The following is a 27,063-nucleotide window of genomic DNA, read 5'->3' as shown; positions in this document are numbered from 1 at the left end:
CTTGAATTCAAAATCTTGTTAATTCACATTTATGTGACCAGAGCTAGAACAGTAAGAAGACAATTACCAGAGGATTAATATACCAATTTCTATACTTAGAGATATTTAAAAATCTAAATGTTACCTAAGGCAATTACCTTGAAGACCCCTAATATCTTCAGGGAAAAGCCAAAGGGAGAATAATTGACTTTGCTAATTTTACCCTTGGCAATTATAAAACAGCTCTGAATTTCTGATGACTGCAGAACCCTTCATCTTAATGGTCTGCCCCAGGAGAAGTACAGAGATAAACACATAATACAGAAATTCAGACAAGAATTCAGTAGCACAAGAAAATGGAACATTGGTAGAATGAATAAGTCATAAAAAATTAAAGTTGCTACAAATATGCTAACTTTAATTACCAAGTTAAATACACACCCTCCAAAAAAAGCTGTCACTGTGACAAAAGTGACATACTATATACAGAAATTCTGTATTAAGTTCTGTCTGCTCCCTCACTGCTGTGGTGTCTCTTTCATTGCTATTGCTGACAAATTTTTCTTCTCCTTTTTAAAATTAAAGTATAACTGACAAACAATATCCTGTTCGTTTTAGGTATATATCAGTGATTTCATATTTTTATATATTGTTAAATGATCCCTACAGTAAGTCTAGTTACCATCCATCACCATACAAAGTTATTATAATGTTATTGACTATGTTCTTTATGCTGTACATTACATCCTCGTGACTTAATTAATTTATTTATTTAAAAAAAATTTTTTTTAACGTTTATTTATTTTGGAGACAGAGAGAGAGACAGAGCATGAACGGGGGAGGGTCAGAAAGAGGGGGAGACAAGAATCCGAAACAGGCTCCAGGCTGTCGGCACAGAGCCCGACGCGGGGCTCGAACTCACGGACCTCGAGATCATGACCTGAGCCGAAGTCAGCCGCTTAACCGACTGAGCCACCCAGGCGCCCCCTCGTGACTTATTTATAACTGGAAGTTTATACTTCTTAATCCCCTTCACCTATTTCACCCATCCCACCCACCCCCCTGGCAACCAATAGTTTATTTCCTGTATGTAAAAGTGTTCCATTCTGTTTGTTCATTCGTTTTGTTTTTTAGATTCCACATATAAGTGACATTATATGACATTTGCTTTTCTGTGTATGACTTATTTCACTTAGCATAATACCCTCTAGGTCCATCCGTGTTGTCACAAATGGCAAGATTTCATTCTTTTTTATGGCTGAGTAATATTCATACACACACACACACACACACACACACACACACACACCCCATATATAGCATATGGTATATATATTCATCTTCTTTATCTGTTTATCTCTCAGCAAATTTTCTTTCTTGTAAGAGAACATTAAAACGTCATTAAGGAGAAATCTAACTTTACTAAGACATTAACCATACATAGAGAACTTTAAAAAACTTAATACTGTCCCAGAGAAACATTTATCATTACCTCCTCCTCCACACAAAAAATTCTTATTAATGATTAGTATTATCCTTAATCAATTTAAGTTTCTGGGAATTCATTTAATAAAATTAGTCTTCTTCTGAGATATAACTTTACTTTCTTTAAAAAAATAAACTGCCGGGGTGCCTGGGTGGCTCAGTCGGTTAAGCATCTGACTTCGGCTCAGGTCATGATCTCGTGGTCCGTGAGTTCGAGCCCTGCATCGGGCTCTGTGCTGACAGCTCAGAGCCTGGAGCCTGTTTCAGATTCTCTGTCTCCCTCTCTCTCTGCTCCTCTACCTCCACTCATGCTCTTTCTCTCTCAGAAAATAAACATTAAAAAAAATTTTTTTAAACCCTATTTATTTACTTATTTATTTAGAGTGTGCAAGAGCATGAATAAGGGAGAGGGGCAGAAGGAAAGAGAGAGAAGTATCTCAAGCAGGCTTGAGACGTGGGCTTGATGCCATGACCCTGGGATCATGACCTGAGTCGAAATCAAGAGTGGGATGCTCAACCGACTGAGCCACTCAGGCTCCCCTAAACTGCCAAGTCTTTAAATAAAAGGAATTGATTCTCAATATGGAAGATTTGTTTTATCAAAGATAACTCTTGACTTTCAAGAACTTTACCCCCTATAATTAGTTTAAACTATTGTTCATATATATGGTTTGGAAATCATCTATTAGGATTAAAAGAGAGCTAGTAGAAGCCTAGAATGGCAGAAGATCAATTATAGACCCCTGGACATGGTATTCAAGATCTTTCACAAGAGCTGATGCAGTGAAGTGTCTTTTGAAATTGACCTTTGTAGAGCCTTCAAATTTTGAAGAACAAGGTGCAAAAGGATACTTTTTTTTTTGATGAACAGAATGATTCATAGAATAAAGGCTTCAATCAAACACACAACTATCAAATTAAAAAAACAAAACAAAACAATACACCGTGGGCCTAAAAAGGAAAAAAACCTGCTCACCAGACAAAAGTCAATAAAATGAAAATCTAAAAGTACAAAACTGTGCAGAGACCATGAAGGTACAGGACTCACTGAAGAGGAAGGAAATACCTAATCATTCTTATTTCAAGAAGCTTCAGGCTTAACTGTTGCTTGGATATGCTAAGTTTTTGTTTTGTATTTTTTTCTTTTTTTTTAATCAAATACTGTCACTGAAATCCAGTGCCTAATGGAGCAGATGGTGGAGGTCTTAGTCTCTGGAACATTTATAGTGATGCTTCTGAATGCAAAACACTAAGAGTGGATTTCACAAACCATGAATCTCAATTGATTTTGATGGGAGTAAAGCCTCCATTTTCCCTGAACTTGAACCACACTAAAAGAAAGCATGTGTGAATGACACAAGATAGTTAAGAAAAAGGAACACATTAAATATCATTCCCATAGAGTGGTTAAAGCAAGTGAATACTTGTTTGTGTCATTACAGCATAATTATATTTGTGCTAAATACCACCATCTTAACCTTATATAAGATTTCATCAGAATAGCTTAAAGTAAGTTAAAACGAATGATTACAGAAAACAGAAATTTGTCTCAAGGCAGTAAGTCTTCTTTTAAGGTAGGGGCCAGGCTGAGAGCTAATTACAAAAATGTGGATCTAGTTACTACATCCAGAATATCTCTTCTTCTTAGGTATGTGGGTCTAATCCATGAGTGGCCAGTGCATACGACTACAGCTAGTCATGTATAGTGCAAGACACCCGGAAACCACACGAGGCCTGTACCTTCTGAGGGCTTCTCCTTCCCTAAGACCCAAAGTTCATCACAGACCACAGCAGGCATGGTCAAGAGGCAAGACGGACGATGCAGTCATAGAATGGCTCTCCAAGGCAGTGGATCAAACACCCTTCTGCTAACATGTGAATTCCAGTAAAGGAGAGAATTTAGTGAGACCCATCACAGTAGACTATACACACAGAAAACAGGGCAATTTGAGGGTAAATAAAAAGACTGCCCAAATGGTAATAAATCTCTGGTGGGAGATCTGAGATTCTCTATTATTCTATTTTATATAACCAATTCATTTCTTACTGGTTTCCTTTTCACATGAATATAAACTGTATATTAGAGGTACCCTACCATTTTCTCCCTAAAAATCAGCAGATCGGTCTCATAAAAATATAGCTAAAAGTGTGATGGGGAGATAGGGCAAAATGCTATTTGTCTTCCAGTGTCTATTATCCATATCTTTCAGATTTTTGGCTGCGCATGTGGCTCCCCAAAATGAAGTTTATATTTCCTAGCCTCCCTTATAAGTAGGTGTGGCCATATAATTCAATTCTGGCCAGTAAGTAAGCAGAGTGATCTTGAGCAACTTCTGAGAAATGTCTGTAAAGTGGTGATACTATAAAATTTATCAACCAAACTGGGACACTTGAGAGTAAAAGTGAGTGCTAAAAAATTAAAATTTTACACTTTTTGAAACATGTATTTATTTTTTAAAGTTTATTTATTTTGAGAGAGAGAGAGTGAATGAGCACACATGCATTAGTTGGGCAGGGGCAGTGAGGGGGCAGGAAGACACCTGAGCAGGCTCTGTGACATTAGCACGGAGCCCTGTGCTTAATAGGCTGAGGCACTCAGGTGCCCCGAAACACGTATTTATTAACTAATAAATGATTTTATTATGTTGGTGGGCTTGTTAACAAGTTCTACTCAAAAACTATTTTCAAAAATGAAATTTAAAAAGAAAGAAAAATATATCCATATACATTACAACAAAATAAAAAAGAACTTTATATTGATCATCTGAGTATTAAAAAATAACCAGCAAAATAATTATTCTTGGTAAATATTCACATACTCTAATTCATTTCTAATCTTGTGTAACTAGCATTTTTCTGAAGAATGCGCTTTTATCTTATTTTTTTTGAAAGATTTTATTTTAAAGAAATCTCTACACCCAATGAAGGGCTCAAACCTACAACCCCGAGATCAACAGTCACATGCCTCTACTGACTGAGCCAGCCAGATGTCCCTGAAGAATGTGCTTTTAAAAATACAGCATTTAGGGGCACCTGGGTGGTTCAGTCAGTTAAGCATCTGACTTCGGCTCAGGTCACGATCTCATGGTTCATGAGTTTGGGTCCTGCATCGGGTGAGCACGAGCCCCAACTGCAGGTGAACATGAGCCTCACTTTGGATGAACCCCACTTGTCTCTCTCTCTCTCTCTCTCTCTCTCTCTCCCTCTCTCTGCCCTTGCTCACTTGCTCCTTTTCTCTCTCACAAAAAAAAAAATTACAAAGAAAATATGGCATTTAAAAATAAAACTGCCAGCAATATTCTTCACAGTTGCAGTTTATGACTAATATGAAATTATTGATACCTTCATTTGATTTTATTGGTAGACCATAATATTTTTAATTGAGAAAATGCTCATTCTACCAGTTCTGAGTTACCCAGTAAGCTCTAAGCAAATTTCCAAAGTGGAAGAGAAACTCAATTCTAATTTTTTAAAAAAAAATTTTTAAATGCTTATTTATTTTTGAGAGAGAGAGAGAGAGAGAGAGAGAGAGAGAAAGAGAAAGAGAGAGAGAGTATGAGTGGGCAAGGGGTAGAGAGAGGGAGACAGAATCCACAGCAGGATCCAGGCTCTGAGCCGTCAGCACAGAGCCTGTCGTGGGGCTCGAACTCAAGAACCGTCAGGTCATGACCTGAGCTGAAGTCGGACACTTAACCTAGTGAGCCACCCAGGCGCCCCCTAATTTTTTTTAAGTAGGCTTCATGCCCAGTGCAGAGCCCAACACAGGGCTTGAACTCATGACCCTCAGATCAAAACCTGAGCTGAGATCAAGAGTTGGATGGTTACCCAACTGAGCCTGCCACCCAGGTGCCCCTCAATTCTGATTTTTTAAATATTGTAAAGTGTAACTATTCTAGCCCAAATATTTTCAAGGTACCGTCTTTTTGCTTCCTTCAGAGTACCTTCTTTTGACAAATATTTTTATAAGACAAAGCTTGTCAAATAAATTGTCTCTACGATTCTTTTGAATGCTTTGCTAAAATTAGATGCTACAAAATCTAGGCCTTCTCAATTTCATTTCATTCATGTGTGTGTATAATTTATTCAAAATAGGCGCACTACCAAAAGATTCTTCCTGCAAGGTGAGATATTCCAAATCACAATTACATAATTTAAAATTTTAATCTTGGGTAGCATTTGAGTTCTTACTATTTATTTTGTTGTGCTCCTTCCTTGCTTTTGCAAAGAAAAAATCCAATGGGATTTTCATTAACTGTAATTCCTTGATTGTTTAGGGAATTCATTATAATTCCCTAAAAGTTTCATTTTGTGTTCTATTTGTTGAACCCTCGATTTCAGATTTCCAATGGATTCTGAACAAGATGCCATCAAAATTTATAAAAAAGTTTAATACCATTGTTGGGCATAAAGATTTTGAAAATCTGATGAATGACAGGCAACAAAGACAGAAGGAACATACTGCAGTGCTGAACTATGTTTTGTACTCAACACCAAAATCCCCAAAATCATGTAGTTCAAAGACTTGAACATAAAAATACTCGTAAATATTTGTAACAATTCCATCTATTGCAATTAGTAGAATGTGGACACTTGTTTGGATGCAATTATGAGTTACGGGTATGCCACAACCAGTTCCAAGTACTCCACAGGAATCTCAATGTAGTAAGAACCTTGTTTTTACCACAACACTGTGTGTACCTCAGCAAAATGTGTACTTGTATTATTATTATAAACTAGTAATTTTATCTTCCATGTTGTACTTCAAGCTGAATTTCTGATCTCACTCATAATGGCTTAATCTCTGGTAGAATATACTTTCAGAAGCTTTACCTTGATTCCATGAATGGATGAAAAAAATAAAACATTTTTTGAATTAACTAAAATGATTTAATTATTTGAAGTACCTGATGACAGTCAACTAAAACTGGAATTATTTAACTGTTTGCAAAGTTTTTCTTTGGCCAATGGGGCCAAGAAATATAAAGTTATCGCTTCCCTTATTCCTATGTGCACATAAAAACTTGTAGCTGAAGGGTGCCTGGGTGTCTCAGTCAGTTAAGCGTCTGACTCTTGATTTTGGCTCAGGTCATGATCTCATGGTTCACGAGTTCAAGCCCTGCATCGGGCTATGTGCTGATAGCGAGGAGCCTGCTTGTGATTCTCTCTTTCTCTCTGTCCTTCCCCTGCTTGCTCTTTCTCTCTCTCAAAATAAATAAATTTAAAAAACCCCACAAAACCCATAGTGGAAAATGAGTGAAATTAATTTAGAAAAACAGACATCTGTCTAAACAAAAGTTAGGCTTCACAGTGAGGTATGTGTATATACATTCTGCAGTGGCATGTGTGAAACCCTCATTCTCAGGAAGTCTTCTTAAAGTAACTGCTAACTTTGGAAATAGATCCTGATACTTTTTCAGCAGATTTGATACTTGTTTTCATGCGGTCAGTGATAACAAAATGGCCTCCACAGTGGATAGTAAATGCCAACATTTTATGAGAATTACACATTCCTTACCAACTATCTTAGTACTTAAAAAAAAAAATGAAATATATAGTTTTTAGCTTATTGTTGCCAGAAGGGTTCACTGCAAAAAACAAAGCGTCGCCAAACAATCAAAGAGTTACAGGTTAACACTGCACAAGCAAGGGTGCTCAGTCTACTCTCTACCGCCTCCCCTGATCAGCCTTGATTTTCCATACGTAACTCACAGACACCTAACTTCCACCTTATGCTTCCCACTGAGCTTTTGGACTGGTGACTTGGTGACTCTCAAAGGCCATACGTGGGCCGCAGTGCAGTTGGCTGATACATCAAGTGGCCCACTGCTGGGCCAGCAGTGCCAAAAACTTCCACACCTGATACAGGGAGAAGTTAACTGTTAACCTTGACATTCAGGACACTTCGTTGTACCACCAACTGCCTTGTGTGCTATCCTTGATTGGGAGGTGTCTGGAAAGTTATTTCTGCTTGTCCTCCAGATTTAATATCACCTTACCATGAGAACACTCTCCACTGTACACGGTTCTCACATGCTTAGATGAGACAAAAACTGAGGCGGAGGTTGGAAGTATAAAGTAGACATCTATGAAACCCATCCTGGCTCATTCTAATGTCATTATTAATCGTCCTCTGTTAAAAAAAATTCCAGGACAAATGTTAAGTCAGATGGGATTCTGGGACAGCAGACATATACTGACACTGTCCTTAGCAAACCAGGATGTACCCTCATTTGATCCTTAGGAGAAGGAGACCTGTCCTTCTCTGTCCTTCCTCCTCCTCCCTTCCTATTGACCGGAGTGAGAACATGATGACAGCTATTTGGGGCCATAAATAAAGTAGTAAGACAGGGATGGCAGAAGAGTAAGACAGAAAAAGCCCAGGTTCTTGACTTTGTAGACTCAATCCTGGACTGTTTAGTCCTGGATGTTTTTACATGAGAAAGAGTGATTCTGTCTTGTTTAGGCCACTGTTATTTTACAGCTAAACCTGATTCAAATTCATATATAAGGAATAACTCTATAATCTTTCTAGAAAGAAGCTTGCCAATACGCTAAAAATATTTAAGCCCTTTGAACCACTTTTAGGTATTTATCTTAACAAAATAATCTGGAATGAGCAAAATTGATACGTAAAGATGTTTACTGCATATCTATTTATGACAGTAAAAAATTAGAAGCAACTTAAATTCCAAAAATGAGAAATTTGTTAAAGAAGTGATATTACATCTAAATAACTGAATATTGGGGCGCCTAAGTGGTTCAGTCGGTTAAGCATCCGACTTTGGCTCAGATCATGATTTTGCAGTTCGTGAGTTCGAGCCCTGTGTCGAGCTCTGTGCTGACAGCTCAGAGCCTGGAGCCTGCTTCAGATTCTGTGTCTCCCTCTCTCTCTGCCCTTTCCCCGTTCATGCTCAGTCTCTGTCTCACAAAAATAAACCAACAAATAAATAAATAACTGAATATTATGCAACCATTAACAAGTTTGTGAAAAGTGTTAATAACATGGGAACGTGCCCACATCATAATATGAAGCAGGAAAAAATAGGCAGGATTAAAACAACCTTATAATGTTAGTTCTCACCTATGTTACAACATGAAGGTAGGAGTAAGCAAACAAACAAAAAGCCTGAGAGGAAATACATCACAATATTAACTAACAGTGGTTGTCTCTGGGTAGCGAGATAATAGGTAATATTTGTTTATAGATATACTTTGTGTTATTTAACCATACTGATATAGTTAACAAATAATTAATTACAACCAGCAGAAAAAGAAGTTAATTTTAAAACTCTTTCTTGGCATTTGTGTTTTACCTGATGTGGACATTGCCACCACCATCATCCCAATTTTACTGAGCATCCACACGTGGGGGGCTGGGGCAGCAGGGCATACAGACCTCCACAGCTCCAGCAGTCAACCAAGAGCCACCTAAAGGTCACCCAGACATAAGCAAACCCTGCCCGGTATTACCTTGGTGTTCTGTAGCAGAGCTAGTCCGTTGCAGGCATTTGCTAGAAGAAAGTCTCCACTCAGGATAGCTATTTTATTTCCAAATTGCATGTCTTTCAGTGGTCCATCAGAGGATTGCAATTCACTTAAATTTACTATCCCACGATGTACGAGGAGAGCAGTGTGGATAAGTTCTGTGATCTCTGCCAAACTTCTTTGACTAAAACATGAAAGTAAGACTTGTCTGAGTGTCAAGAAAACCATCATATTGGTAATGTCAGACTTCAGTTTTTAACAATAAAATACTTCAATGGTTAGTCTCTCTCTTTTTTAGATTATTCTTTTTTAATGGAGTTTTTAATAGAGGCCTCTCTACTGATCACTTTGGCATCTATACTCAGATTTTTTTTTTCAGTATTTACTTATTTTTGAGAGAGAGAGAGACAGAACATGAGTGGGGGAAGGTCAGAGAGAGAGGAATACACAGACTCCAACCCAGGCTCCAGGCTCTGAGCTGTCAGCACAGAGTCTGACATGGGGCTTGAACTCAGGAACTATGAGATCATGACCTGAGCCGAGATCAAGAATTGGACACTTAACCAACTGAGCCACCCAGGCACCCCTATAAGCAGATCTCGACATGTTCCTTCCCTGGAACATTCCTCACCCTCCAGGCCATGAATAACCAGGATTCCTCAGAGAGAAGCTGGGCAGTGGAGGCCACCCTCCAGAGATCCATTTAGATGATCTGTTCTCAGCATACCTTTCCCACCTCTGTGATTTTAGGATATCTAAAAATCCTTACTAGGATCTAATGAAACTCCAATTTAAGGGGGGAACATAACCTGTGTCAAGCATTAAGCCAAGCACTTCTACACATTATCTTTTTTAACCCTAATGCAAAGCTATGGGATTTACAGAGATGAATATATCCATAGTTCTTTTCCTTCAAAGACCTTACATTTCAGAATACAAAGCCAAGATATATATCTACAGTAGTAAAGAAAATAGAGAAGGCCCCCCGAGGAGCCTATAGTATAGTACTGTATCAGATGGGATCTCAAGAAATGTTTCTTTTTTTAATATTTTTCTATAGTTTGGACATTTTCTCTAATAACAAAAGCATTATTTTAAAATCATAAAAAAATTACTAAAATATTTAAATTTCACAACCATCCTATGATAGGTATTACTAATTCCTTTTTACAGGTGAGAAAATTGCTGCACACCGTTAAATGATTTTCCCAAAGGCACACAGTAATGTAGAGCTCGAAATCTGCTGGAATCTGTTACAAACAGCTCATGTGAATCACACCTCTTGGCTTCCATGCCCCTGTGTTGTCCCATCCACACTAACTCTGGGTTTGGCCATATTAACTGACTTTGGCCAAAAAGACCTTAGCAAACATGATACAAGCAAGCCTAAAAAATGCTTCTGTATTAAGACTCGTCCAAAGCAGTCACATGAGTGACCCTAGGTAGAAGAACCATCTGGTCAATCCACAGAATGTGCAATAAAATGACTATTTCAAATTAGTAAATTATAGGGTAGTTTGCTATGCAGCAACAGATATCTGATACAGAAACTAGTATATCTGGGATGGCGTGCTGTTCAACAAAAGCCTAAAATATGTGTCAGTGGCTTTGAGTCTGAATGGTGGGTTCTAAATGTGAAAGCTAAAGAGACAGCAAATTCTTAGTGGAAGCTAGAAAGGCAGTGAAGAAATTGTTACTGGAGACTGAGAAGGGACATGTTATGTTAGAAGGTAGTGAAACAACTGGCAAAACTATTGCCTATGGTAACTTGAAAAATAGAAAACGTATAATAAAATTATGTATCTGGATAAGAGGATTACCAGGCAGAATGATGAAATGTCATCTGGATTATTTCAGCTGTGTACAAGGTACAAGGTACAAGAGAGATGAGCTAAAGGGAGAATTGTGAGTTTGGAAGCAGTTTAGAGGACCTGTGAAGGAGGAAAGACTTGCTAGGTTGAAAAGAGAACCTTCACATTTCCAGTCTCTTCAGAAAAAAAGACTTCAAAGAAAGAAATGGTATTAGGAAAAAAAAATCAAATCAAAACTACAGCTATAAGACCTTTTCTAAAGACCTAACAAATTTAAGTTGATGCCTGATTGACCCCTTTGGCTAGACAAAAGGTCTCTAAGAATTTTAAGGGTATTGTCCCATAGGAGCCTTATACTCAACCTAAAGTAGACCTGTCTACCTCAAAAAAGAACTATGGATATGTCTTTTAGGGTACGGAATGAACGTTAATGACATTCACAGAAATCCCAAAAAGCTTTTGAGGGAGTTGTATGAGCTTCAACTCAAGTGACAGTTGACAGTTCAAAAGGAAGAAAGGAAAAAGAAAAAAGAAAAAAAGGAGCTTCTAAACCAACTTTCCATGGACAAGCAATCAGGCTGAGACAGCTACTCAAATACAAGTATGAGTCATCTTTTTTTTTTTTTTTTTTAAGGTTTATTTGAGAGACTGTGTGTGAGTGCACGAGTACACTAGTGGGAGAGGGGCAGAGACAGCGTGAGAGAATCCCAAGCAGTCTCCCCATTGTCAGCCCAGAGCCTGACACAGGGCTCAATCTCATGAACCGTGAGATCATGACCTGAGCTGAAATCAAGAGTCAGACACCTAACTGACTGAACCACCCAGGCCCCCCATCTTGTCTCTTTTTTTAATTGGAAGTATAGTTGACACATAGTGTTACATTAGTTTCAGGTGTATAACATAGTAATTTGACAAGTCTACATGTTATGCTATTTTACCACAAGTATAGCTATCTCTAAATCATTTCTTTCTGAAAATTTCCAGGGAAAATAGTTTGGAGGGCAAAGGATTCTGGAGTACAATGGTTGGGGAATCTCTCCCAGGAAACAGTCTGGGCCCTAGTCAAAAAATATTCTTTACTTCTAGAGTAGGAGGTCCTGATAATAGGTGCCCAGCTGGATTTCAGAATTACTATGGGCAAATGATTGTTATGTGCTTCCCAATTCTCCCTCTTAAAAAAAAATTTTTTTTAATGTTTATTTATTTTTGACAGAGAGAGAGAAATGGAGCATGAGCTGGGGAGGGACAGAGAGAGAGGGAGACACAGAATCCGAAGCAGGCTCCAGGCTCCGAACTGTCAGCACAGAGCCCAACGCGGGGCTTGAACTCACAGACTGTGAGATCATGACCTGAGCCAAAGTCAGACACTCAACCGACTGAGCCACCCAAGCACCCCATTAATGGAAGTGACTATTGTGGTTGTCTTGTTCCTGACTCACTATTCCAAACTGGATGTGTAGTAATGGTAGGGGTAGTAACTTATCCTTTTAGTTCCTTGGACTGAGGAGCTGCACCCCTGGAGCCACATCCACATCTGGACCTAATGAAACTTATGAGATTATGAGATCACGGACCTTGAGCTCGATGCCACGAAATACACGAGACTTTGGGGCTTAGGGAGGTGGTAAGTATATTTTGCATAAGGAAGGAATGTGGATCATGGGGACCTGAAGGTGGACTGTGGCAGATGGTTATACCAATGTCCACCAATGAATCATACCTCCTGACATCCATGTCACATATCCTCCTTGATTAACTCTGAGTTGATTATATGACTTGTTTGGCCAATAGAAAACCAGCAAATGCAGGATAAAATCCAAAGGTCTTGTAAGTGTTCTGCACCGGGGCTTACCCTCTCGGTATGCTATCCCAAGACTACTTGTGAAGAAACCTAGTCTAGCCTCCTTAAGAATGAAAGACAACATGGAGAGAGGCCTACCTTTGAGTTGACCTACCAGGCAAATGCAGCCACATAAATAAACCCAGGAGAAACCAGCAGACAATGAGTTCAGCCAACCTACAGAACTATGAGAAATAAAATGGTTACAGTTTTAAGTCACCAAGTTTTGGGGCAGTTTGTTATGTAACAACATATAACTGATAGAGACTTCAAAGTTCAACCTGTTTCCACTATACCTAGGCTGCTTCCTAGATATGCCAGTTGAAAGATTCTTACTTGACATATCTTTGAAAGCCATGGAAAGAAAAGCAAAAACGAACTACTGGGACCTCATCAAGATAAAAAGCTTCTGCACAGAAAAGGAAACAATCAACAAAACTAAAAGGTAACTGACAGAATGGGAGAAGATATTTGCAAATGACATATAGAATAAAGGATTAGTATCCAAAATCTATAAAGAACTTACCAAACTCAACACCTGAAAAACAAATAATCCAGTGAAGAAATGAGAAGACATGAATAGACACTTTTCCAAAGAAGACATCCAGATGGCTAACAGACACATGAAAAGATGCTCAACATTGCTCATCATCAGGGAAACACAAATCAAAACACAATGAGATACCACCTCACACCAATCAGAAAGGCTAAAATTAACAACTTAGGAAACAACAGATGTTGGCGAGGATGTGGAGAAGGGGAACCCTATTGCACTGTTGGTGGAAATGCAAACCGGTGCAGCCACTCTAGAAAACAGTATGGAGGTTCCTCAAAAAATTAAAAATAGAACTACCCTAAAAAACAACAACAACAACAACAACAACAACAAACCCCTACCCTACAATCCAGCAATTGCATTACTAGAAATTTATCCAAAGGATACCAAAATGCTAATTCGAAGGGGCACATGCACCCCAATGTTTAGAGTAGTGCTATCAACAACAACCAAATTATGGAAAGAGCCCAAATATTTATGAACTGATAAATGGATTACGATGTGGTGTGTGTGCACATGTAATGGAATATTACCCAGCGATGAAAAGAAAATGAAATCTTGCCATTTTTAGCAACGTACATGGAACTGGAGGATATTCTGCTAAGTGAAATAAGTCAGTCAGAGAAAGATGTATCACATGATTTCATTTGTATGTGGAATCTGAGAAAATTAACAGATGAACATAGGGGAAGGGAAGGAAAAATAAGAAAAAAACAGAGGGAAGCAAACCGTAAGAGACTCTTAAATACAGAGAACAAACTGAGGGTTGATGGGGGTGGGGGTGGAGTGAAGGGTATGGGTTAATTGGGCAACAGGCATAAAGGAGGACACTTTGCAGGATGAGCACTGGGTGTTATATGTAAGAGATGAATCATTGGGTTCTACTCCTGAAGTCAAGACTACACTGTATGTTAACTTGAGAATAAAAATAATATATAAATAAATGAATAAATAAATAGGGCATTTCATTCAAATTTGAGAAAACTTAGAAAATAAGTATAAAGTATAAGAAAAAGTATTTAAAAATATAAACAATTTTCTCTGAATAAGGTACATTTGTGCTGGGCCATGGGTGATAGGTATGATTTCTATAGCTGGAGATAAAGGGTAAAGAAAAGACAGTGATTAGGAATGCTAGAATAAGGGAGAAGAGAAATCAAGGCTTGGTGAAGGCAAGAGGAGAAAATGTGACCAGAGGGTGAGGAGGTGAGTTTGGCCAGAGTATAGGGTCTGTATGGATAAGTGACTAGGTTACATTAGGATAAAGGGTCTGTACTTTGTTACACACGCAGTGCTTTTGAGAAGGAGGGATGATACATTTTTAAAAAATGATTTAGGAAAAATATTCTGAAGGTGATATGTAGAAGAATATGAAAAAGTAGATAATGAAAGTACAGAGATGGGGGGTGGGGGGAAAGAAGCTATTACAAAGATCCAAGGGAAATGTAACAAAAGGGCTTGACCTAAAGGTCAAATTTAAGCATTTGACTTAGGACAACCTTAAGATATGGAGACAAATAAATACACAATAAACGGTACTAGATTAACAACTATGATACAATAATTACGTAAAGACACAATTATATAAAATAAAGGAGCCAGACAACTAGGCATCTACAAAAAAAAAAAAAATCACATTTTTAATTTCCTTTGTTAAAAAAGAGTATTTGTAAAAATGACCCAGTGGACATTCTGTACTTGATTACAAATTGGGGAGTAGGAGAAAATGAACCAGTGAGTTAAGCAGCTTCTAAAGAAAGAATAAATTTGTGGTTTCAACAAAAACCTCATTACATCCCAAAGAAAATCACCAGTGATGGAAGCTTAGAGGTCTACTGAGAAGTTAACAGAAAACATTTAAAAACAAACAAACATTTAAAATTATGTTCTAAAAAAGTAACTGAAAGAAAAATGTATTTTTATCCTGTTCTCCAGTTTACAATACCAATCACTGTAAAAATCCACATTGTCATATTTCACAAAAATTGCACAATGGGACTGTGGGCAAGTATATTAACTCAGGAAAGGTTAAGCACTGGGCAGCTGTCTCATTCAGTCAGCTTATGAAAGAACGTAATAAGCAGGCATGCAAAAACTTGTAGGTGTTCTGAATTACCCTGAGGATGAAACTAAGTGATTATGAGCTTTTAATAAAGACACTTCTTATCATAAAGCAGCATTCATTAAATAAATAGCAATCTTTAAATGCCACATGGTCAGAATCAACAAAAACATTGCAATAGTAAAAGTGAAAAGCCATAATTTGTACAATAACCACAATTTACAAAGAACTTTCATTTATATTATCTACTTGTGATTCTAATTACAGCAGGTCTGGGAGGTCAAATACTTGATCAAGAACATCCAGTTTGTAAAGGACAAAGTTGGAACTCAGAGCCACCTTGTCATAATGACCAGCGATAATTTAAAATGTTTATTTACATAATGAATAGTAAATGAGGAGGGAAAAAAAGGCCAAAGTTACCAATGTTACCAACATTGGTATATGCCCACCAAAACGTGTCCAATTGTCATCCCTAGTTCTAAGCACTACGGAAGATAATTTTCTAGGAGAGAGTATATTATAAATAGATTTGACTCTTTGTTGATAATAACTGGGAAAAGTAATCAAGTTGTTTCCAACTCATTTGATCAGAACCATTTATCAAGTGATGTAGCCCAGTCAGGAATCTGGGTAACAGTGCTACTTCTGTCGGTAACATCACACAGTTCAGGGGCAAATTCCTTAAACTCTTAGGACCTGGGTCTTCTCATCACTGAAAGAGAAACAATTCTTTCCAGTTCCCAAATCCTAAGATTCAGGGCTTGAAAGTAAATAATTACCTAGACTGGCAGTTAACAGTTACAAAGAGACAAAAATATTACTAACACTACTTTTCTACAAAAAATAGAAATGAAATGATCTGTCATCTTTTAAATCTGTCCTGCAATTCCACTATCTGGTACTGTGCTCTCAATTTCTAAGATTTTATCATCAGATAAACAACTCTAGATCACATTATGCAAGAGTATAATTTAGTGTACAGCAGAGAAGTGACAGTATGAAAGAATTTGGGACATTTTTCTTCTCATTATCTTCTTCCTGTTTTAGCCACCCAAAGCAATCTAGTAAACTTTCAATGTACTGGATTTTAAAAATTATCTTAAATAAAAGTCTTCATGCCATTTTATGTACATATATTTTAGTACTCTTGGGTATTTTTCATGCTAAATCTTGATTGGAAAAGAGTCACAAATGAATACCACTTATGTTAAATAATCAGAGTAGGGAAGTAATTACCACATTGAATGAAACTGAGGATTAATCAATGTTTCTACAAAAATTTCCACCAAATCACTTTCTTTCAGTTATATTAAACAACTCCATCTGTTTTGATCCATTTTGTCCCAACATTTCTCCAAATTTTTTAGCATCCTAGTTTTAGACGTAAGGATGGAAGACATTGCTAGTTACCTTTCCATTCTTATGTTCCTCACTACCAATATATGTTTGATTATATATAAAGTGACAATGTACTCACTTAAAAATACCTCTCCAAGATGTCTTGAGGCTAGTAGTAATCATGTGGCACCATCTGGCCAAAGAATGTAAGCAGAAACCTACTAGGTAGGATTTCTGAGAAATCTCCTGAGTTCCTGATGTTAGGGGACAGATTCAGCTGGTTTATTCTTTGGCAATCTGGGTTTACCCCTTCTTTCTGTCTGGAAGATGGCATAGCTACCTGGGAGTGCAGAAGAGACTTAAGGATCCTAAAGAGGGCCCCCAACCTAAGGAGAGTAGGGCAGGAAGAACGGAGAAGTCTGAGCCCCTAATGACTTACTTCTTTGAGAGTTATACCAGCTCTGATGTGCCCGCCTCTAGACTTCTTGTTAGCTGAGATAAACACTGCACTCTTTTAACCTACTGTTGTTAGAGTCCTGCTCTATGCAGCCAGATAGCTTCCTGAAAGATATGGTTAATGAAAACTACACCACAAAAGATGGTAGTTTATGTTCATACATCTACACTCTGGTTTTATTCACTTAATATTATCTCTTGTAGATAGTTCTACATCATCTACAAACAGAGAATCTCCTTGTTCTATTTAACATTTCTATAGAGGTCCACTGTGTAGTTGTGCCATACGACTTTTTTTATTCTTTGCCATACAACTTTTGCTGTCATAGGGTGAGTGATAAATAGATTTCTGTATAAGGAACTTTTAAGACTCGGCCCACTTGTCACTTCTGTGATGTTTTCCCATACTTTCCAGAGTTAACTCCTCCTGTGCTTGAAAGTCTTTGAACATAGCTATCATTTATTGTACTATCCTGTAATTATTTCTTTAGCCATCTATCTTCCTGCTCCCTCTCTCCCTCACTACACTGTAAATTACACTATCCTATTTCTCTAGGCTGGCTACAAATATTTGTTAAATGAATAACTCTTTAATTAGCAATCAATTTCATAAAGGTATAGGGGATTATTCTCATTCCTCCTTTCAAAAGGGAAGGATGATATAAACTAAAAAGTCAGGTTCATAGCATCAAAGTGACCCCAGAGGTCAATTAACCTCAATCACCCCTTTCAGGGATGGATGAGTGATAACTACCTCACAGGAGCCAGGTTTGCTGACAAATAGTTTTAATTATTAGAAATTGTTCTTTATATTAATGTGAAGTCTCTTAAAATGTTTTATACTTTTAAGTTGGTGTTAAAACAGAAGGGTCAATTATGTTTCACTACATAGGCAAGGGAGATAAAAAAACCAATGGAGTCTTCTCTTTCTTTCTCTATTTTTTTTCCCTTTTCTTCCTCCTTTCCTCCTTACTTTCCTTCTTTTTGAGAGGATTAAGAAAACACAGAAAAGTACAGAAAATAATACAATAAATGACTAATATTCCATTTAGAAATAACAAATGTTTGGGGCACCTTGGTGGCTCAGTCGGTTAAGCATCCGACTTTGGCTCAGGTCATGATCTCAGCATTGGTGGGTTTGAGCCCCATGGTGGGCTCTGTGTTGACAGCTCAGAGCCTGGAGCCTCCTTCAGATTCTGTGTGTGTGTGTGTGTCTCTCTCTCCCCTCCCCTGCTCATGTTCTGTCTGTCTCTCTCTCTCTCAAAATAAACATTAAAAACAACAACAACAAAGGTTTACACTGTCATTTAGAACAGTTTTTAAAGACACATTTTAAAAAATGTTTATTTATTTTTGAGAGAGAGAGAGTGCACACATGCACGTGTGTGAGCAGGGGAGGAGCACAGAGTGAGAAGGAGAGAGAGAATCCCAGGCAGGCTCTGTGCTGTCAGCACAGAGTCAGACGTAGGGATCAATCTCACGAACCATGAGATCATGACTTGAGTTGGGATCAAGAGTTGGATGCCTAACAGACACTTAAGTGAATGGAACAGAATAGAGAACCCAGAAATGGATCCACAGATGTATGGCAAACTAATCTCTGACAAAGCAGGAAAGAATATCCAATGGAATAAAGACAGTCTTTTCAGGAAAATTGTTGGGAAACTTGTACAGTGACATGCAGAAGAATGAACCTGATCCACTTTCTTATACCATACACAAAAATAAATTCAAAATGGATGAAACCCTAAATGTAAGACAGAAAGCCTTCAAAATCCTCGAGGAGAAAGCAGGCAAAAACCTCTTTGACCTCGACCGCAGCAACTTCTTACTCAACACATTTCCAGAGGCAAGGGAAACAAAAGCAAAAATGAATTACTGGGACCTCATCAAGATAAAAAGCTTTTGCATGGAGAAGGAAACAATAAGCAAAGCTAAAAGGCAAGCAATGGAATGGGAGAAGATATTCAAATGACATATAAAATAAAGGGTTAGTATCCAAAATCTGTAAAGAACTTATCAAACTCAACACCGAAAAAACAAAGAATCCAGTGAAGAAACGGGCAAAAGACATGAATAGACACTTTTCCAAAGAAGACATCCAGATGGTTAACAGACACATGAAAAAATGATCAACATCACTCATAATCAGGGAAATACAAATTAAAACCACAATGAGATACCACCTCACTCTAGTCAGAATGGCTAAAATTAACAACTCATGCAACAACAGATGTTGGCAAGGATGCAGAGAAAGAGGATCTCTTTTGCACTGCTGGTGGGAATGCAAGCTGGTGCAGCCACTATGGAAAAGAGTATGGAGGCGCCTCAAAAAATTAAAAATAGAACTACTCTACGACCTAGCAATTGCACTACGAGGTATATACCCAAGGGATACAGGCATGCTGTTTTGAAGGGGCACATGCAACCCAATGTTTACAGAAGAGCTATTGTCAATAGCCAAATTATGGAAAGAACCCAAATGTCCTTTGACAGATGAATTGATAAAGAAGATGGGTGTACACACACACACACACACACACACACACACAATGAAGTATTACTCAGCAATCAAAAAGAATGAAATCTTGCCATTTGTAACAACGTGGATGGAACTAGAGGGTATTATGCTAAGTGAAATAAGTTAGAGAAAGACAAGTATCATATGACTTCACTTATATGAGGAATTTAAGATACAGGATGAACATAAGGGAAGGGAAGTAAAAAGAATATAAAAACAGGGAGGGGGACAAAACATAAGACTCTTAAATACAGAGAACAAACTGAGGGTTGCTGGAGGGGCTTTGGATGGGGGGATGGGCTAAATGAGTAAGAGACATTAAAGGAAGACACTTGTTGAGATGAGTACTGGGTGTTATACATAGGGGATGAATCAGTGAAATCTACTCCTGAAAACATTGTTGCATTGTATGCTAAATAACTTGGATGTAAATTAAAAGAGAAAAAACAAAGAGTCAGATGCCGGGTGACTGAGCCACCTGAGCGCCTCAAATATGCATTTTTTAAAAAACCTTTTTATCCTGGGAATTTTCAAATATACCAAAGTGGAAAATACAGCATAAGGAACCTGTGTGGACCCTAATTTTGTTTCAGCTGCACCTTTCACTCTTTTTTAGATTGTTTTGAAGTAAATGCACATATCATGTCATTTGACATGAAAATACTGAAAATACTCCAAATATCCAATTTTTAAAATGCCTAGGAGCAATTATGGCTCCCACTTACTAAATTATTTATTACTAAAAATGAAAAAGATCAGCAATTAATAACTAAATTAATTATTAATTACTTTGAGCCAATTAATTACTGTATGCTGAGTACTTTATGTAATATGATTTTGCAAGCATAACAATAATTCAATGAATAGATTAATAAATAAAATAAGGTAAAACTCACAACAGCTCTCTGAGGTAAGCATTATTATATCTACTGTGCAGAAAGGAGTTTGGCTGGCAGGCTAACTTGCTCAAGTTCACATAGCTAGTGAAATGCAGAGCCACAAGCTTGGGGCTCTCTGATTCTAAAGCCCTGGCTCCTTGCATATCAAAAGCAAACTAATAAAAATCCCAAATACAAAATGTACAAAATTCAGGGTTTTCTAAATATGTTAAGATGGTAGGCAAGAATCATTTATTAAAAATCATTTTCTTTGAAGGTGCAAGGGGTGCTCAGTTGTTTGAGTGTTCGACTCTTGATTTTGGCTGAGGTCATGACCCCAGGGTCATTGGATCGAGCTCCGTGCTGAGCGTGGAGCCTGCTTAAGATTCTCTCTCTCTCTCTGACTCTGAAAAAATGAGAACAAACTGAGGGCTGATGGGGGGTGGTAGCGAGGGGAGGGTGGGTAATGGGTATTAAAGAGGGCATCTTCTGGGATGAGCACTGGGTGTTGTATGGAAACCAATTTGACAATAAATTTCATATATTTAAAAAAAAAGATTCTCTCTCTCTCTCTTTCTCTGCTCTTCTCCTCTGATCATGTACACTCTCTCTAAAGTAAAAATTTTGGGGGGGCGCCTGAGTGTCAGTTAGTTAAGTTAAGTTAGTGTCAGTCAGTTAAGAGTCCAATTTTGGCTCAGGTCATGATCTCACAGTTTGTGGGTTTGAGCCCCGCATCGGGCTCTCTGCTGACAGCTCAGAGCCTGGAGCCTGCTTTGGATTCTCTGTCTCCCTCTCTCTCTCTGCCCCTCCCCTGCTTGTGCATGCTCTCTCTCTAGCTCTCTTTAAAAAAATAAATAAAATAAAAAAAATTTTAATGGTTAAAATCATTTTCTGAATCTTAAAATATTTTTTAATTGGAAAGCTAACTTTTATGATGTCAGAATAAATTTGAAAATTTCAAAGAAAATTTTGGAAAAGAAAACAAGATGCCTTCCACTCTAGATTTTAAAACTTACTATTAAGTTATTGCAACTTCAAAACGTATAGTAATATCCCAAGAAAAAACTATTAGTGGAATGGAATCCAGAAAGAGATCCAAATATATTTGGAAAACTAATTATTTATGGTAAAGATAACATTTCATATTGTTATGGAAAAGATGGATTATTCCTACAAAAGATGTTAGGGCAAATGGCTATAGGTTCAGGGAAAAAGTAATAAAGTTAGATCCCTACCTTGCACCATAGATAAGCATATATTTAGATAGATTAAAGATCTAAATGTGAAAAACTATGAATCTAGGAAAACATTTGTATGATCTTAGGGGGAGAAAGCCTTGTAAAATAAAATGGGAAGTCAGGAAGCCGTAATAAAAATAATGGATAAATCTGAGTAGCTAAAATGTACAATAATGTTTATTAGTAAAATAAAACATAAAAAAGACTCAGGAAAATACAGACTTGGAATAGAGTATTTGCAACACATACAAGAGACAAAAGGTTGCATTCAAAATATGTGTGGAGCTTACTGGACAAGAAATTAATAAGAAAAAGATAAACAGCTCAAGCACAGAATAGGAAAGGCTATGAAGACGTAATTCCAGAAGAAATACAAATAGCCAAAATCCATATAAAATGATGCTTAACCTCACTAGTAATTTGGAAAAGGAGTATTATAAAAATGAGACAATATTTGTAGTCCATTAGCTTTGCAAAAATGAAAAAGATCAGAAACGAGGCAAGCAGGAGATGAAGAAACATGTGGCCCATCACTCCTTCGCTAAAAAGTTAGCAATGGCTCCTCATCTCGCTGAAGTCCCTACAATGGACTCCAAGGTCCAACACAATCTGCCCCAGCTCCTCTACCCCCTTACCTCTCTGAATTCATTTGTTGCCTTCTTTCCTCCTCATTCACTCTTCTCCGGTGACAACAGATCACTTGGCTTTCCTTGAACACACCAAACCTGTTCTTGCCACAGGGCCTCTGCCCTTTCCTCTGTCTGTCCCAGTCTTCCCTTATGTATCTAACAAGGCTCAGTCACCTGCTTCCTTCAGGTCCCCGCAAAGTGCATCTGTTCAGTTAAGGCCTTCTCTGACCACTCCACTTACGATGGCAACCCTCCCATATTCACCAGCACTCCCTAGACCTGCTTTCTGCCTTTTCTCCCCCTCCAATGCACTTATTATCCTCTGACATGTGAGCATTTTATGTCTGTGTTTTGTTTCTCTCTCTACAGCCCCATAGAAAGCAAGTTCCTAAGGGTAAACGGAGGGGAGGATGGAGAAATGCAGATAAGAGAAAAAAAGTTCTTAAAATATACTTTAAAAACACCAAAATATCAAAATTATTGAGGCATAATAGAAAGGAAAAGTATATGCTTTTAATGTTGGGTAAGAGAATCTCTCTTGGTGACAACCTTTAACTGATCATAAGTGTCAAATACTAATTTTTGATAAATGGGCCAGATCCAAAGTTCCAAGAAATTCATTCAATTCAATGCAATGATTATGAAAACATAACAGTTTTCTTATTCTGCCATTTATTCATGTTGATAACCTAAGTGCAGATGGAACTTTGAATTCTCAATTTATCATGATCACAGCATTCAAAACTAATGTTTCATTCCTACATTTGGAAACGAGAATTCTGACTAAAAACAGGCTACTGAAGCCAAAAATTTCAACCACTGAAAGCAAAATGAAAAGGCTATAAGGCATAGTAATAGTGAGGTCCAAATAGAGATTGAGTCAGAGGTTCAAGGGCTGTAAAGAGTAACCAGGTCTTATTTCCAGCTCTGACCACACACACTAAGCAATCACTGACAGTACCGAGGGCTCGGTGTCTCTTCTAGAAAAGCTCATTCAACGTTCTAAGTTAGAGTACACAGGAAAGAGGCTGGTCTCATTCAAGTAAATTCAATACCTGAATCCATGTTAAAATCTTGCCATGCCATGAAAACACAAGGTGTAGAAGCAAGGGGAAAAAAAAAGACAAAAATCCTTAATTAGTATTTCAACAGAAACCTTTAAAACCACGTTCTTCCAATATTCAGTAGGTAATTTTGAATTACTGGTAGTTTTGCAGAAATATAATTTTAAAATAATTCCAGCTCAACACAAAGACTTCTCTCTCTCGATTTATTTCCAAAAAACCAAAGCTCAATAAATTTTATATTTTAAATAAAAATTGCAGATATATATATTTTTTTTTTGAAAGAGAGAGAGAGAGAGAGAGAGAGAGAGAGAGAGACAGAGTACGAGCAGGTAAGGGGCAGAGAGAGAGGGAGACACAGAATCTGAAGCAGGCTCCAGGCTCTGAGCTAACAGCACAGAGCCTGATGCTTGAACTCACGAACCACGAGGTCATGACCTGAGCCGAAGTCGGCGCTTAACCGACTGAGCCACCCAGGCACACCCTTAAATAAACACTGTATATATTTAAGGTGTACAACATAATGTTTTGATAAACATATATACACTGAAATAATTACTATGGTCAAGCGAATTAACATAGCTATCTCCTCACACTTTCCCCTCCTTTTTTTAAAGAAAGCTCAGTATTGATGTGTTCTGTAATTAGTTCCCTCCATATCTGTCAACCAATCTACAAGGAAGTGAGCTGCCTTCAGAGGTGACAGTTATACCTGAGAAAGCAGAGGATGTTCAGTAAGGAGTCACCACAGTTATTACTAGAAATTAGCCAACCCAAACAAAAGCTGTAATGCATCTTCTCTTCATGCATGCACTAAATAAAGTTCTATTTAGTGCTCAACACACCTATGAAACTAGTAAAGCATAACTAAGCCAGGTAACCTACTGTATTTAAGAACCTTTTTAAAAACATCATTTTGAATAACTAGACACAAACTTGACGGTCAACACATAATTATCCTGCAGGTCAAGGAGATGCTTATTATGAGCTGGGAGAGGGGGAAATAACGAACAGTATCTGGTTTCTTAAAATAGTTTAAGGTGGGTTGTCTTCTGCCAGAGATGCAAAGGGAAAGCCAAGCGAGGCTTCCTTGTCTAGGTCTCTAAAAGTACTTTTGGACTTGGGTATCACAAAAGGGGTTAAAAATACTTGAGACTCCCAAAAAAGCCTAACAAGACATCTGGGTGCTGCGGCTGTCACTGTCAGGGCAGCCCTTGGAGGGAATGCCCATATCAATTCAGTTTATCAGATGGACAGCTGATCAACATTAAACAGACTTGCTCTGGGCAGACTGAGCTGAGCTTCCTGACATGAATTCCAATGAGAGCCCTCTGCACTCTACCACTGAGCTCTGCCATTTTTTACTGTTGCAGCTCCCTGGACATATGGGAATCCCTAGTGATGAGCACATAAAGCTGCCTCTAACTCAAGTGACGGCTCATTTCCCCTGGCTGAAGGCAGACATTAATATCCTGAGGAGATCAGACCCGCCTCTCTGACCCCCATCTACCGAAGCAAAACGACTGTCCTATTTCTTCATTTAATAAGCTTTTAATGAAGAAAACCAAAACCCCCTCTCTGACTGCAGCACAGTTCTACATGAAAAGGTTATACAAATAGATCTGATTCTGTGTCAAAGTTTTCCAAAATATGTGTCTCCCTCCCCACTGGAGTGTAGACTGTCACTCGCCCGCCCACAGTGCTCATTCTTTCTGCTGCAGTCCAGGGCTTCGGTTCTCTGTGCCGATAATTATGAACCGTCTCCACGTTATGGCAGGTGGAGGATTAAAGAGCTGATTACAAAGAGCACGCTGGTGTTTCCATTTTCATGACAAACCTCTTTCTTCGAAGGTTCATCGTGGAGCTATGAAAACTGCTTCGGGCACAACCAGACTGGGAGAAATGGCAGTCCAATGACAACCCAGAGAGTACCCAAGGGAATGCTTCTGAGCACAATTAGAACACGAGAAAACTAACAATATTTGGTGAACTGGAGTTGGCATACACACTTTGATTTTAGGAGGGATAAAAGGAAGGGTACGTGATGGCAAGTGAAGATGACAAGCAGATTTCCACCCGTGAATCGTGGCTCCTGCTTAAAAATAAGGGGAAATCTGAATCATTATTGAAGTTCAGCGCTGAGCCCGCTGCCTATTGCCAGGGCTCTATGAACTCTGAATTGCTTCACAAGAGGCTAAAGTTGGAATTTTCTCTCCTTTAGAAAGCAAGTAGGGGTGAGGAGAAATGTGAAGGCTGCATGTTAAATGGGACAGAGGAGGCACTGCAGGAGGGAAATGTCATTCTGCAAAGACCTATCCAACTAAATAACAGGAAGCAGTGATGGGCTGAAAAGGGAACCTTGGTAGGTTTCACTTAGACTATGAAATGTGTCTGAGGCTGGAAAATGTGAAGGTGAGGTGAGCATCAAGGGCAAAGATTTCCTATGAAAAAATGTCAAGGAATAGACTGCATAGTGATATGCTTTAAATTAGATCACTTACACTGATATCTGATCAACTTAGGTATCAAGAGTCATAATAACAAATCCAAAATGTTCCCCGAAATATTTTACCAGATCTTTCTATGTATAAAGTAGAGTGTGTCCCCAGCACATTTAAACTACAGACAAGAAAAGAAAGCCATGGCAGGTACTCAGTGTGCAAGCTACTGCACAGTTCACAACCTACTACATCCCAGATATTATAGTTTTTTATATAGCATCTCATTTAATCTTCACCAAACTTAGTTATTAGCCCAATTTTATAGATGAGGAAATGGATTCCCACAGGGGAAAGAAATGTCAGGGAGTCTCTACAGAAAATATTATCCAGGAGAGGCAAAGACATACAATCTGAACATTAAAAGAAAAGAATATTTAAAATAAAATGACATTTCCAAATGCCTCCTTAAACAATCAGATCTTACAAAATATGCTTGTTACCCAGCATGAAACTTTCTTTCTTTCTTTCTATGTTTATTTTTGAGAGAGAGAGAGAGAGACAGAGAGATAGTGTGTGTGTGTGTGTGTGTGTGTGTGTGTGTGTGTGTGTGTGTGTGTGTTTGAGCAGGGGAGGGGCAGAGAGAGAGGGAGACACAGAATCCAAAGCAGGCTCCAGGCTCTGAGCTGTCAGCACAGAGTCTGATGCGGGGTTCAAACCCATGAACCATGAGACCATGACCTGAGCTGAAGTCAGATGCTTAACCGACTGAGCCACCCAAGTGCCCTGCATAAAAGTACTTTCTATCTTTCTTTTTTTACTTTTAGTTTTTTTAAGTAGGCTCCATGCCCAGTGTGGAGCTCAACATGGAGCTTGAGCCCATGACCCTGAGATCAAACCCTGAGCTAAGATCAAGAGTCATATGCTTAACTGGCTGAGCCACCCAGGTACCCCAACACTATTTTCAAACTACAGATATAGCTATAAAAGTTCTTAATAGGGTCACTGAAGGCAATTTTATCTTTTTCTCCCAAACAGCTTTATTGAGATATAACTTACATCTCATAAAATCCACCTGTTTTGAGAGTACAATTCAATGAATTTTAGTATTTAAAAATTGTGCAACCATTACTACAATATAATTTTAAACTTTTCCCTCACTCTAAAAAAATAAACTCTATGCTTATTTAAGAGCCATTCATTTAGGCTATTTGTCTTGATTTTCATTTTAATGTTTTGAGTGCTTGGAATTTTTAAAGAAATTAATCATAAAGAACAAC

The 27,063-nt window shown here is 38.0% G+C and overlaps 1 protein-coding gene across 7 annotated transcripts in view; it reads right to left on the bottom strand.

Moving 5' to 3' along the window:
- PDSS2 (decaprenyl diphosphate synthase subunit 2) overlaps window positions 1-27,063 on the bottom strand; it is a 281,533-nt gene that overhangs the window by 116,398 nt on the left and 138,072 nt on the right. For all 7 annotated transcript variants that reach the window (XR_003419445.2, XM_053222409.1, XM_053222410.1 and 4 more), the window contains one exon: window positions 8,935-9,133. Coding sequence is in view for 6 of the 7 variants with exons in the window: in XM_053222409.1 (XP_053078384.1) it covers window positions 8,935-9,133 (199 nt within the window). In the remaining variant the exon portion in view is untranslated. The remainder of the gene's footprint in view (window positions 1-8,934; window positions 9,134-27,063) is intronic.

Source organism: Acinonyx jubatus, chromosome B2 (assembly GCF_027475565.1).
Source record: "Acinonyx jubatus isolate Ajub_Pintada_27869175 chromosome B2, VMU_Ajub_asm_v1.0, whole genome shotgun sequence".
NCBI lineage: Eukaryota > Metazoa > Chordata > Mammalia > Carnivora > Felidae > Acinonyx > Acinonyx jubatus.
The sequence above is the reverse complement of the archived record's forward strand: the minus strand, read 5'-3'. Positions and strand labels throughout refer to the sequence as shown.